At 38.0% G+C, this 12,610-nt stretch overlaps 2 protein-coding genes and 1 long non-coding RNA gene across 4 annotated transcripts; 2 read left to right on the plus strand and 1 right to left on the minus strand.

Moving 5' to 3' along the window:
- Positions 1-1,899: 1,899 nt before the first annotated feature.
- LOC132188358 (uncharacterized) lies at positions 1,900-4,924 on the plus strand. The gene is made up of 3 exons (XM_059602784.1): positions 1,900-2,187; positions 2,839-4,218; positions 4,423-4,924. Exons 1-3 carry the CDS (start codon positions 2,077-2,079, stop codon positions 4,696-4,698), a joined length of 1,767 nt encoding a protein of 588 aa, XP_059458767.1. The 5' UTR covers positions 1,900-2,076; the 3' UTR covers positions 4,699-4,924.
- An 846-nt stretch (positions 4,925-5,770) lies between these two features.
- LOC132187708 (uncharacterized) lies at positions 5,771-7,118 on the plus strand. Its single transcript, XR_009440843.1, has 2 exons — positions 5,771-6,118; positions 6,746-7,118. It is a non-coding gene; the product is annotated as an uncharacterized LOC132187708 (long non-coding RNA).
- Positions 7,119-7,308: 190 nt separating this feature from the next.
- LOC132187707 (uncharacterized) lies at positions 7,309-12,057 on the minus strand. 2 transcript variants are annotated; one of them, XM_059602112.1, is made up of 5 exons: positions 11,915-12,057; positions 10,605-11,267; positions 8,593-8,829; positions 8,194-8,285; positions 7,309-8,097 (listed from the first exon to the last, which is right to left on the minus strand). In XM_059602112.1, the coding sequence occupies exons 2-5, from the start codon at positions 11,256-11,258 to the stop codon at positions 7,473-7,475; spliced, it is 1,608 nt and encodes a 535-aa protein (XP_059458095.1). In that variant the 5' UTR covers positions 11,259-11,267; positions 11,915-12,057; the 3' UTR covers positions 7,309-7,472. The 2 variants fall into 2 exon arrangements, with proteins under 2 accessions (XP_059458095.1, XP_059458097.1); XM_059602114.1 differs by lacking the exon at positions 11,915-12,057 and having other exon boundaries at positions 10,605-11,298.
- Positions 12,058-12,610: the final 553 nt, after the last annotated feature.

Below are 12,610 nucleotides of genomic sequence, written 5' to 3' on the forward strand. Positions count from 1 at the left end.
TTCAATCGTCGAGAATGACTTTTCCTAATGCTAAAACCTATTCGTCTTGAATAAGCATTATGACATGCATAAGCATCTTCTAATTCATCAAATTCCATATTAAGACATGGTTCTGTGGGACCATTACACCAAGAAAAGTGGGCTGTAGATTGCTTCAAATCACATTGATCTTCTGCCATTACATTGTCAACATGTCTATCTTTAATAATCTCATCACCACATGATATTATCTCAAGTTCTTTACTATTAGTATTCATTTTGGAAATCCTGCAAGATGATTATCTTTAACCATTGAGACAAAAGAATTTCACGATAAGTTTTTACAACTAGATAAAGACTAATATGCTGAGAATATCATATATTGATTCATGGGAATAACAGGAAGAACATTATCAAATATGGACCAGGCGTGCATTTTCATTGTTACAGTAGAGGAGGAACACAACAAAGTAGGGAAAAATAATGTTGAACTTTACAAAATCATGCATGAATATGTTGAGGAATCTACGGTTTTCTAGTTTTGTGAAAGGATCAATCTGGCAATATGTTGCAGAAGCATAGGATTTGGAGTTACTGATTTTCTTTAGAAAAACAAAAGAGAATGTTATTGTTCCTTGCTTGATTAGCGAAGATTTCATATAAAATAAAGGGACCAATTAACTTTTGATATTAAAAAAAAAAAAATCAAAAGTTTATGCTGTTAATAATAACAACGTATACAAGCTAGAGTGCTACACTGCTACTTTTCATATGGAAAGCAAAGTTCTTTGATTTTCAAGAAAAGTTGTCCTTAAGATTAACGGGAAAGACAGGGGAACAAAGACGGAGAGTTAGAGAAAAAAAAAATATCACTTACTGGTGGTGGAAATCTGCCTGGGTGTGGCGGCAGTGGGTGGTTGATGTTGCGTTATAAAATAAGAGTAATAACAGGGGAAAATAAGGATTTAGGTTTAACAATAGGTTGGCATAATCTAGTGCATTCAAACTTTTTTTTTTCTAATTTGGAATAAGCTTAGTTGTCACTCATTGAGTGGTGGGCACAAAAAGTCATTGTTGTGCAACCTCTACATATAAGTTATTCTCTAAACCAAATCCTTTATTTATCTTACCACTGGCTTCTGATTAAGGGTCAAAAACCCAAAATTTTAGGTTTTGCTAATTTCATTTGTCTTGTAATTGAAAAAGAGATAAGAGAAAGAGCATAATGGAAAGAGGTTTATTAAAAAAAATGGAAACGGATCATCTCCGAAGCGTATCCAGTTAAAGGCTAAGATTTCTTTTCCAAAATCTTAAGGCCATAAATGGGACACCTATCCCACTACTAAAATAATAATAAAATATTATTTATAATTAAAATAAAAAATAAAAAAAATAAGGGGTGGTTGGCCACCCCATTTTTGCCCTAGGAGGTGGCCGACCGGTTTGGGGTGGCTTTGGCAGGACAAAAATGGGGTGGTTAGATCTTTTTTTTTTTTTTTTTTTTGATTTGGCCCTTGGGGTGGCTGCCAAACCTCCTCGGGCAAAAAAGGGTTAGCCAGCCACTTTTTTTTAAAAAAATTATTTTATTTTTTAATTATTTTAAATTATAAATAATATTTTATTATTATTTTAGTAGTGAGACATGTGTCCCATTTGAGACTTTAGAATTTCTGAAAAGAAATTCAATTTTTTTGAAAAAGTATCCGGTTAAAGGTTATTGGCTGATTTTTATGATTTGTTACGACTAGAAATATATACTGCGTCGGGCTGTGTTGCCTTTTCATCGTTGTTGTCCCTTCAAAAAAATATTATAAAGCGGACATGTTCGCCTTAATAAACATAATGTCGCCGCAAGAACTATCTTAATTTGAATTTTAGTCTTTAGATGCTAATGCTATGGATCACTTTTCCATGCCCGTCGCCCATTGGGCAGCCAAAAAGCCAGTGCCCGATGGCGAATAACGCGTGGAGCAAACCTCTTCAGATTCCTCAGCTTCTGCCTTTACCTTCCCTATTTCCCAGTGTCTCACGCTTTCGATTCCCAATTTCCCCAACTCAACGCCAAATCTATTCCCTGCTTCTCTGCCAAGGAAGAACATGAATACTGACCATGACCGTGGCCGTGGCGGTAGCCGTGGCCGAGCTGGGAACATCAGAGGCTATTCAAGTCCCCGTGGGGCCTGGAAATCAGCGCATCGTTACAAACCTGTAATTTTACCAGACCCCATTTTCGTATTATCTCAATCAAAATGTGTTTTTCTTTGAAATTTTTTTATTGCTCTGATTCTGTTACTTTTATGATTGAAATTTAGTGCGGCGAACATAGAGTTCTCTGTAAAATTTGTGATTTCTGTTTTGTTAAATGCTGTCATAATACTTGGGTTTTATTCGTTTGATGGAGAACGATATAATATTGCACAGTTAGCGGCTGATTTTTCAAGTGTGATGCCAAATGGAACACTTTTGCGTATAAAATTGCAAATTTGAGATCTGGGTTTCTATCATCGTTGTATTAGTTTAATGGTGTGGAACCTAATTGAAAAAACTATTGAGAATGATTTGAAAAAAAAAACCCTAGATGAATATGCAGAGTGAAAACGGCTTTGCGGGTTTGTAAGTAAGAAAATTAGGTTAATCCAGAAGTTGCATGAAATTAAGTACTGAGTATATGTGCTTGGACTTCTTCATTATTTAGTGCTTTGTAGTTCTGATCAGAAGAATAGGTTCTTAAATTTAGATTATCATCATCATATTGTTTGTTTTTTTTTCTCTATCTGGTGCAACTATGGCTTTGAGTGTGATTAATTGATTTTGATTAGCTTTGTGTTCGTTTAACTAATTGTATTACACAAACTACAGCTTGGAGCAGACAGCTCTCCTGAGGACTCTCTTTGTGGTGAGGATGGATTGTCCATACGTGAGAAGAAAAATTTAGGGCAGATGTCAGCGAGTGGTGTTTCTAAGCACACTGAGCATAAACCTAAATTAGGTACCACATACCAGAAGAAGTGGATTCCATGTGGTTCGAAAGATGGTTTTTCTAATGTCAGGAGGTATCAGCAAGGAACAAATTCACCAGATGGTGTAGGCAGTGGATCAAAACAATCCAAGTGCTTAGTTACTTCAGATTCAGCTTATAAACAGGATGTTCCGCCATTGTCTGGGCATTCAGGTTCTGAGGGCTTGGATGGGGGGAGCATTCAGATTGAGCAAACCTTAGGTGGGAAGACTGCTGATGTTAATACATTACATCATGACTTCTCAAACAAATTGACAATTTCCGGTTCACAGAGTGAGATTCAGCTGCCCTCCCAATCTGTTAAAAAGGATGAGCCTGACCCAAGCAAGAGTCCAAAAAGCTCAACTGGCCATAATAATTCAAAGCATTCTGGACACTCAGCTGATGTTATTACATTACATCATGACTTCTCAGACAAATTGATAATTTCCAGCTTGCAGAGCGAGACTCAGCTGCCCTCCCAATCTGCTAAAAAGAATGAGCCTGCCCCAAGCAAGGGTCCAAAGCATTCTGAACACTCGGCTGATGTTATTCCATTACATCATGATTTCTCAGACAAATTGATAATTTCTGGTCTGCAGAATGAGACTCAGCTGCCCTCCCATTCTGCTAAAATGGATGAGCCTGCCCCAAGCAAGGGTCCAAAAAGTTCAACTGTCCATAATAATTCAAAGTATTCTGAACACTCTGTAGTGCTTGATCCTTTTGATATCTGCCCTCCCAAAACTGTGACCTCTGTTACCCTAAAACCTTCTCTACATGCAATGAATAGACAAAAACGAAATGAAATCAAACGGTCTGTGGAAGGACAAAATGGAATTGAGTTGAGGTCTGGGATGATTCATTTAAAGGGTTACATTTCTTTAAGAGATCAGGTCATGATAGTAAAATCATGCCGAGACCTTGGTCTGGGTCCTGGAGGTTTCTACCAACCTGGTTACCGTGATGGAGGAAAACTGCAGTTGAGGATGATGTGCCTTGGTAAGAATTGGGACCCTGAGGCAAGGAAATATGGAAACAACCGGCCATATGATGGTGCCAAACCACCCGTTATACCTGATAATTTGTATCAGTTAGTCAAAAAGGCAATCACTGATTCCCATTCCATTATTCAGAAAAATTCTAAAGCTAGCAATGTAGAAAACATACTCCCCTGGATGTCACCAGACATTTGTCTTGTAAATTTCTACACAGTGAATGGCCGACTGGGTCTCCATCAGGTTTGTTACAAACCTTCTTACCCATATTATTTGAGTTATCAGAGTTTTTGCCGTTACTTTTATTGGAAATTTAGGTTTTTTTACCTGGCAGTTTTTGTTTTCTTTTAATGAATTATATCATCCAAAACTTGCACCTTCCTCAGTTGTCTAGAATGATTATGGTTCTGTGAAGTTCTTTACATTAGTGACTTCGTTCCCATGCAGGATTGCGACGAAAGCCAAGGAACTCTTCATAAAGGATTACCTGTGGTATCTTTTTCCATTGGTGACTCGGCAGACTTCTTATATGGGGATCAGAGAGATGAAGACAACGCAGAGAAGGTTAAGTTAGAATCAGGAGATGTTCTAATATTTGGTGGGAAATCTAGGCATATTTTTCATGGTGTTACTACCATTCACCCAAACACCGCCCCGAAGACTTTGCTTGAAGAAACAAATCTTCGTCCTGGTCGGTTGAATCTTACTTTCAGACAGTATTGAAAACCTTGATTTTGTAATTGGCAGTCTCAGTGATTGTATGCTCTTTATGTTTCCTCAGTTTTAAGGGCTAGGAAGTAATGACACAGAAGGTGCTTGAAAAATAGTGTTATGTAATGACAGTATGTAGATAATATGTGGGTCAATGTTATAGCACATTTTTAACTGTTAAACGATTTGTAGGAGCTTTCTTCTCACTGATAAACGACTTGTAGTAGCATATTTGTTTCCCCCTATGGTACTGAAGTAATGACAATTCATGTAATGACAGAGAAGGGGCGAGGTCTCTCCTCGCAAAAAATTGATTTTAACCCAACTGGCCCAGATAGACTGACTACTACTAGAGCAAATTAGCCATACATGTTCAACAACTCCATTATCTGTCTGAGAGTTGCTGAATCTGACATTATTTTACAATGGCCTGAAATGTTAATGGTGTAATCAATATAATATTTTTTAATTTTACTTCTCACTCTTGAAACCTTTTTAAGTTCTGCTTCGAAAGATTGCACCAATTTCGTGTAAGTTGAAAGTGTCAGAGGTTCTGCTTATTAGTTGCTGCTTGTCAAGGTGATTATAGATTGAGATACGAATGGTCCTTTATATACTTGCTTCAAATGCCACAAAGCTTGTACTACAAGTAATTACAAAAATAAGTAACCGAATTGCATTTCAGCTGATGCTCTTGAATAATATGTTTCTAGTTAGTATTGCATTTCAATTGCCTGTCTCAAATTGTTTCCGGAAAGCAATAAGCAAAAACCCATTTCCTTTCCCACCTATATCTCACCAAGTTCTTGGCGGTGGGTGGTCTGCCGGGAGGGGGGAGGGAGGGTACTAGTTTATGTTTGCGTTTGGTAGACCTCATATTCCCATGATATTTTCAGTGCTGTCGCCACTTAATTAGCCCCCCCTTTTTGGCGGCCAAACTTCAACGGTCAATAAACCAGAGTTTATTTGGTGCAACATGCCTTTGGCTTTGCTTGGAGGGAGGACAATCACAAGATCAACCACTCACCCACCAAAAATTATGCTTGTGTTGGCCATCTCATGGGTGGGATCCATGTAAGCTTAACAGCCTTGGACAACATTTATTATAACCGTTCAAGTACATTTTACTGCATATAAAAGTCCTTTGTAATTTAGAATCTATCAGCCATGCTTTGCTTTCTATAGTGGGTTGAAGCCTTTGGGCTACACAAATGATCTGCTTACCAAAAGTTTTTGGTGCTTCAGTTCTCAGGAAAGCAGATGGGGGAGAATAGAGAGGGTGAGCCATGCTGGAGAAGCAGGGCACATGCTAGATATATCAGATTGAAGATCTGAGCATTTTGCATGTGCTCTTGTTCTCCAGCTTGGACCCTCTTTCTTGCAAACACAAGGCTGGATACATCGACCAGGCTGCTTTATATAATGATAAGAAGTAAGTCTCCTGCTGCTTTATCTTGTAACTTCTATTTGAGTTCACCTTTATGGATGTATATTTGAATTCACATTTCCATTTCCTTTGAAATGGAGAGGAGCCGGTCTTCTTTTTTACAAGGGTATAATGGTTCAAAAAAAAGTGAAATGACCATTTTACCCTTGTAAAATAAGGGACCAACATGCCATTCTATTTAGTATTTATTGTTTACATTGAGCTGAAGGATTAACAAAGGAAAGAAAACACAACTACACCGTTCTAGTAATTTTTTAGGGGTCTAGTGTGAGGTATTTGAGGATTAGAATTGAATAACTATAAATAATATGTTATCACATTAGAAGTGATTTATTCTAGTTAGTTTTTTATTTCTATTATGCATTGTAAGTGTCTATTTAAAGACACTATAAAGTTTTTTTTTTTTTAAATAATCAATGAGTTTAGTTATCAAACTTTTATGTTTGTTGTTAGGAGTTTTAGGGTTTCTCAAACTACCCTAAAACAATGAGGCCTAATGTAGAGTAAAATTCGCACCTGACGAGTTTTACTAAAAGGTCATACTTCAAATTTTAAGCATTGGATTGGAGGAAACTTGATGACATTGGAAAACTAATTCAAAGATCTACAAAGTTGTGTTTGTTTTACTAGGTCAAAACAAGCTGCAAAGGGAAGATTGAAAAGCTGGACGAAAATAAATGCAAAAATCCAAGAAGAAAAGACTTGATTGCTCTATTGAGGACTTTAATGAAGATTTTATTCCAGCAAACCAAATAATCCAGCAATCAAAAATATTCGATTTCATTATTTATGTTCTTTAAATTAAGATTTTATTTAATTGTAATTTTTTCTTTATTATTCTAGAAATTTCCATAATAGGTTTAAGTTTACTCTTGCTCCAAGTTTGTTTTTTTGTTATAAATACAGCTGACCTAATATGTAAGAGGGAGAATTGATTTTTATTATGATAGTTTATCAATAAGAAATAATGAGAGGTTGAGTTTTCTTTTATGTTCTTCCTTTGAATACTTGATAGACTCAAGGTTTTGAAAAGAGTTTGTAAATTATTTGTTGTTTGTCTTTGCAACCCACAACATCATGCTGCATCAGACTTAGTATTCTCCTACCATAATCTATCATTCTTAGTAATTTTTCATCCCACGTTACGTAGGCACGTAACATAATTGGACCTTCAATGGCCTTATCATTCATATAGACAACTTGTCTCAAATAGTTTGTAATATAAATATATTTGGCCAAAACTTCAATAACATTGTTTGGCTCAAATGACAGATAGTTAGCAATATATTCATATCACCTTAACCATAAGTTATTCATAAAACCATATTTTTTAGCTGAATCAACCACGATGATCAGATCGATTCTCTAGAGCTGATGCAGCAGACTCCACATGAACAAGTAAACAAGTATAAACTTTCTTCTTCAACCTCTCCACAATTTCCACTGAGCCATCATTCTCTGTGCTCAATTTGCTTCTCAGTTTATCCAACCACTCATTTGCATGCTTAAGCTGCGACAATGTCACAGCAATATGGTTGCCTGGCTCCATTCGTCGCCCTGCACTGTCCTTACTTTTCTTCTCCTGGGTAGCTACAGGAAACCCAACATCCAATGCTCCTTCCAAGAACTTCAAAAACCAAGATCTTGTTTCATTTAAGAGAACCTCTCTCAGTTCTTTGATCTCTTTGGCACCATCCCATTTAGCCCACTCTAGTTTCTCAGGCACACTTAACTCTATAGGGGGCTTTGGAGACTTTAACATACTTTTGCTATGAATAGAACCAGCCCTTTTGCTACTTTTGTCTGTGTCTGGAGCAGATGGGTGATTCGATAGCCGAAGTGATTTATCCTTTAATGTAGTTGCTATGTTTGGTTGTTCAATGAGCTGGTAGAGTGTGAAGAACTTCGTGAGATATAGGTGGGGGTTCTCCGGTGAGGCATAGGAGCAAAGATCAGAAAACATACTGAGAAAAGAAAAAAATATGGAAGTAAGGCTTGTAGGATATAATTACAAATGGTTTCCCCTTCTGGTGGTCAAATTATGTTTGAAATAAACTAACCTGAGGCACTTGACCAGAGTTGCAGCTGTGGCTGCCTGCTTCTGAGCTTCTACTGCAACCAAAGAGGCTGAATCTCTCCTTCTAAGCATTCCCTAATAAAAAATATAATAAAGGACAAGAAAGAAGAATTGCTTAGTGATGGTAAATTTAGTTTGAAGCAAGAATTTGTGAGATTTTTCTGTTTAAGGTATTTTTGTTTCCCCATATATCAATTCTAATTTGATTAGTAGGCCATCTACTCTGTCCAAAAAACAGACAAGAGAAGGCCTCTTTGAATCAGATGGAAGAAACAAGCCATGATAGAAATTTAGCAATATTTTATCCAAAGGATTAACAGTATGAGTAATTCTGAAACATAAAGTTGGAACAGAAAAAAGTGGAAGAAACAAGATAAGGTACCTTCCCTGGCTTCAAAAGATTAGCAGGCAGAGATGCCCATGAAGCTGTCTCAGGCGATTGGTTTTTATCTTTATTGTTTGACAAACAATTCAAGTTCATGTTTTCCTGTTTACTTGAAGTGCGTTTTGCAGGAGTACTCTTAGAAGGAACTGCAGTCTCCTTGTTGTCAGATGCAGAAAACTCTGGCTTCGATGAAAGTGCATCAGCTCGATTTCGGGAAGGAGTCATTGAGCGTGTCTGTCATGGCAGTATAAATGACATTTATGAAACATGTTGTCGAATTGCATCCTCACATTACAGGGGACAGTAGATCCTAAATAATTAGCATTAACATTTGCATTTGCTGCACAAAAAAATTGTTGGTTGATAATTTCCTGTAAAACATTCTTGTTGTTTCACAATATGCGCCTCACATTTTCTTGTATCAAGAGCAGTGGGCAATATAATTACTTCAGGATGTCATGTTTGTACTGCACAAAAACACGGCGTCCTGCTTGTTAGAACAGAAAGATAAAACAGGAAATGAAATGATCATAAGGTGCGGTTACTCATCACTTTTTTTAAGAAATTATTTTTTTTGCGGCAAATATTTTTTCAGAATACAATGGAGTCTGGAAATCCCTTGTAGTTTGGTTGTGTTTTGCAAGAAACAAAACCAAATTGGAACACCCTTAGGGCTCGTTTGGTTCGCGGATTGAGTATTCTATTAGGAAAAAGAATAGTTATTACCAGGAATAGAAAAAAGTGGAATGGAATAGTTATTCACATGGTAACAACGTATATATTCTAATTTGAGTTAAACTAAAATTACCATAAACTCCACTCTTTTTGTTTTTTGTTTTTTTTTTAAAAAAGAAAGAAGAGGAAAAACCTAGAATTGCAAGGGTGGCTGGTCACCCCTGGCATGACTTGGGGGTGGTTGCACCACCCACTGAGCACCTTGGGGTGGACCCCTGAGGTGCCTCGGGGGTGGCCTTGGCCACCCCCAAGGCTCATTGGGGGTGGCCTGGCTACCTCCGATGGCAAAGGGGGAGGCCGTGGCCACCCCCTAAACGTCATGGGGGGTGGCTGCGACCTCCCTTGCCGCCATCGGCGGTGGACAGGCCACCCCCGATGAGCCTCGAGGGTGGCCTTAGCCACCTCCAAATCCACCCGGGGTGGTCGCGCCATCCCCGGGGCACCTTGGTGGTCCACCCCAAGGTGCTCTGGGGGTGGTGCAACCACCCCCCAGGTCCTGCCTGTGGGTGGCCGGCAACCCCATCCACCCTTTGAATTCTATGTTTTCTTTTTCTTTTCTTTTTTTCTTCTTTTTTAATAAAAAACAAATTTGTGTGTTAAAATAAAATAAAAAAATAATGAGGGGTTTTTTGGAAAATCTATTCCATTCCAGAAGGAATAACTATTCCACTCATTTTTTAGAGGAATAGCTATTCCTGTGTGTGTGAGATTAGTTATTCTCATGTGAATAACTATTTCTAAGAATAGACTCTTACTAAACAAAGGAATGACTATTCCATAGGAATAGTCATTTCATTTTAGGGGTCTATTTTGCAAACCAAATGGGCCCTTAAAGTTTCTATTCTAGTAAGAGAGAGAGACTCGAATTTAAAAACGGATATGATCACTCCGATGCGTACTAAAGCATACACATAAGTGCATATACTGAAGCATTGCTTATTTTAAAGCAATAACTTAACGTGAATTGGGCCTTATAAATGCCAACTTCAATTTATCTTTTTCTCATGTGAGACTCGCTTCTTCCAAGGCTCTTTAGAACCGTCCATTTAAAATATTCCCAAACCACAACTAAGATATATATATATATATATATATATATATATATGTTCTTTTATGATCTCTTCTATTGGCCTTTCAATTCTAACAACACTTCATAGTTTCCAACCACCTTATATCGGCTAGACAAAGAAGTCTGCAGAATCAAAAAAACAAGTCCCAGAACTGTTTGTTTGTGCCTTTTAAAGATTGGAGTAAATGTTAAGCAAGAATCATACCTGTCCTTTCAGCTCTGCAGGCTGCTTTCCTTTCACTACTCCAACCTTCTTACTTCCCCCAACAACAATGCCATTCTCGTTACTCTTCCCACCTCCATTGGATTCTGCTGCACTTGCTTTAGCATTACTCGGTGTCAGAACACCCTGCATGTACCTTGACGCAACATTTGCCTTTTCCTCTTTGATAACAATTTTCTGCCTTGGGCTTTCCTCCACCTCCAAAAACTGCCTCACCTTCGCACCATTTGTTCCTTCATTATCAGATTGGACAGGACCCTCCAACGGCTCCAACATGTGCATCAAATCCTTTGGATTCCCGACAAAAGGGTGGCGTCCTGGGACCGGTCTTGCCCCGACAAGAAGAGGAACCGGTGTTCCGGCCTCCACCCTATCAACATAGAAAAACTGGCCGAGTTGCAGCTTGTTGTTCAAGATGAGCTCATTGTCTTCCTTTGATAGTGAGACATATGTTGAGTGAGAGGAGTCAGAGACCTTTATGAAGAAGCCTTGGTTAGGCCACAAGTCAGAACCCGTTAAAGCAGGCACAATGCTGATCACTTGTAGAAGAACGGATCTATATTCTCCACGAACCTTTACATTCGAATTTATGCTCTGAAGAAGCTTTAGAAGAACTCCTGGGGTAAGCGATGCCATTCTTTTTCCCTACGATTGATGCATTGAAGTTCAAGGCATTAAGCAATCAGAATTGTCTGTTTATTCCAGGAAATTTTTTTTTTTTTCTTGAGAAAAAAAAAAAGACGGAAAGGGGTGATGGCTACTCGTTGGGAACCAATGACATATATGAAAGGCCTATATGGTGGGAACCGTAGGTCCTCCCTCATCCCAGTTGAACCATAATTCAACCCACGAACACTAGCGACACCCAAGCCGATAGTATGGAAGCTAAAACCTTCTACCCACCAAACCATTAGGAGTTAGCCCGAATGCCACTAGACCACCACCCTCGGTAGTTATTCGAGGAAATTGACCTCGTTCAGGACAAATACCAACTTTTCCTAGGAAAATTGAATCAACACATTCTCCCATTTATAGCTTCCTATTAGTAGTTAAAAAGTTTCGTTCAAGTAAAAAAATTATTTTCTCAAAATGTTTGCACACTCTACAAGGCTAGAAAATCTGGCAAATAAATGTTACAAAAATCTGAAAAATGCATGAAACAACACAAGGCCGGCTTCATTCACATATAAGAAATCAACCAAGAAAATGGACATTTGGGATACAAATGGATAAACTATTAAGACGTATGTGTGACAGTGTGAGAATGATGTGAGAGAGAAAGATATAAGTACCTGAGAGAGGCAGCATAGAAAAATATGAAAGATTTGCTGCAAAGTTGTGTATAGCTAGAGCGGTGAGGATCGATCAACTGTAGCTTGAAGGCACAAAATGATGAGCGAAGACTGAATTCCAAGAGCACCTCTAGCTTTGCATGCCAGGCACGTATCTATCAATACTCAACTAACTCTTGGCTTCCAAGCCAAGGGACATTGTTTACATATTTTGTTCTTCCTTCTGTGAACGAAATCACTAATCTGCCCCCCATAAAGAGGATACGTGTATCAGGGTGCTTAATGCCGTCAATGGGCATTCTGGTCAGTTGGCTGTGGGCCTCTTCCAGGTTGCATTTCCCTTTTAAGTTAGCGGAAGGGGAGCCATTGAGGAAGGTGAGGGCATTCCAATGTCCTCTTCGCTATTATTCCCTCTAGGTTCTCTAATTTGACTAGGATTTCAACATGTTACACATTATAAATATCGTTTAATTATCTTCTTTTTTTTTTTTTTTGTTATTTTTCACATAATTTTTTGATGTTCTCAGCTTAATTTATTATTAACCACAAGGTGGTAGATAAACGTTATCACTCATATAAATAAGTCTAATTAGTATTAGTTGTCTTAAGATTTTTGTAGGGTTAAGTGAAGCTATAACTCAATTAATCTTGATGGAGCGCATATAATTTCCGTCATCTAACCCTTTCTTAACATTT

This window comes from Corylus avellana, chromosome ca7 (assembly GCF_901000735.1).
Source record: "Corylus avellana chromosome ca7, CavTom2PMs-1.0".
Classification (NCBI taxonomy): Eukaryota; Viridiplantae; Streptophyta; class Magnoliopsida; order Fagales; family Betulaceae; genus Corylus; species Corylus avellana.

Coding starts and splice junctions, on each gene's coding strand:
- LOC132187707 (XM_059602112.1), bottom strand. CDS start 11,258: ATGGCATCGCTTACCCCAGGAGTTCTTCTAAAGCTTCTTCAGAGCATA. Junction 8,286..8,592: donor ATCTTTTGAAGCCAGGGAAG/GTACCTTATCTT, acceptor ATTTTTTATTAG/GGAATGCTTAGAAGGAGAGA. Junction 8,098..8,193: donor ACTCTGGTCAAGTGCCTCAG/GTTAGTTTATTT, acceptor TTCTTTTCTCAG/TATGTTTTCTGATCTTTGCT.
- LOC132188358 (XM_059602784.1), top strand. CDS start 2,077: ATGAATACTGACCATGACCGTGGCCGTGGCGGTAGCCGTGGCCGAGCT. Junction 2,188..2,838: donor CAGCGCATCGTTACAAACCT/GTAATTTTACCA, acceptor CACAAACTACAG/CTTGGAGCAGACAGCTCTCC. Junction 4,219..4,422: donor GCCGACTGGGTCTCCATCAG/GTTTGTTACAAA, acceptor GTTCCCATGCAG/GATTGCGACGAAAGCCAAGG.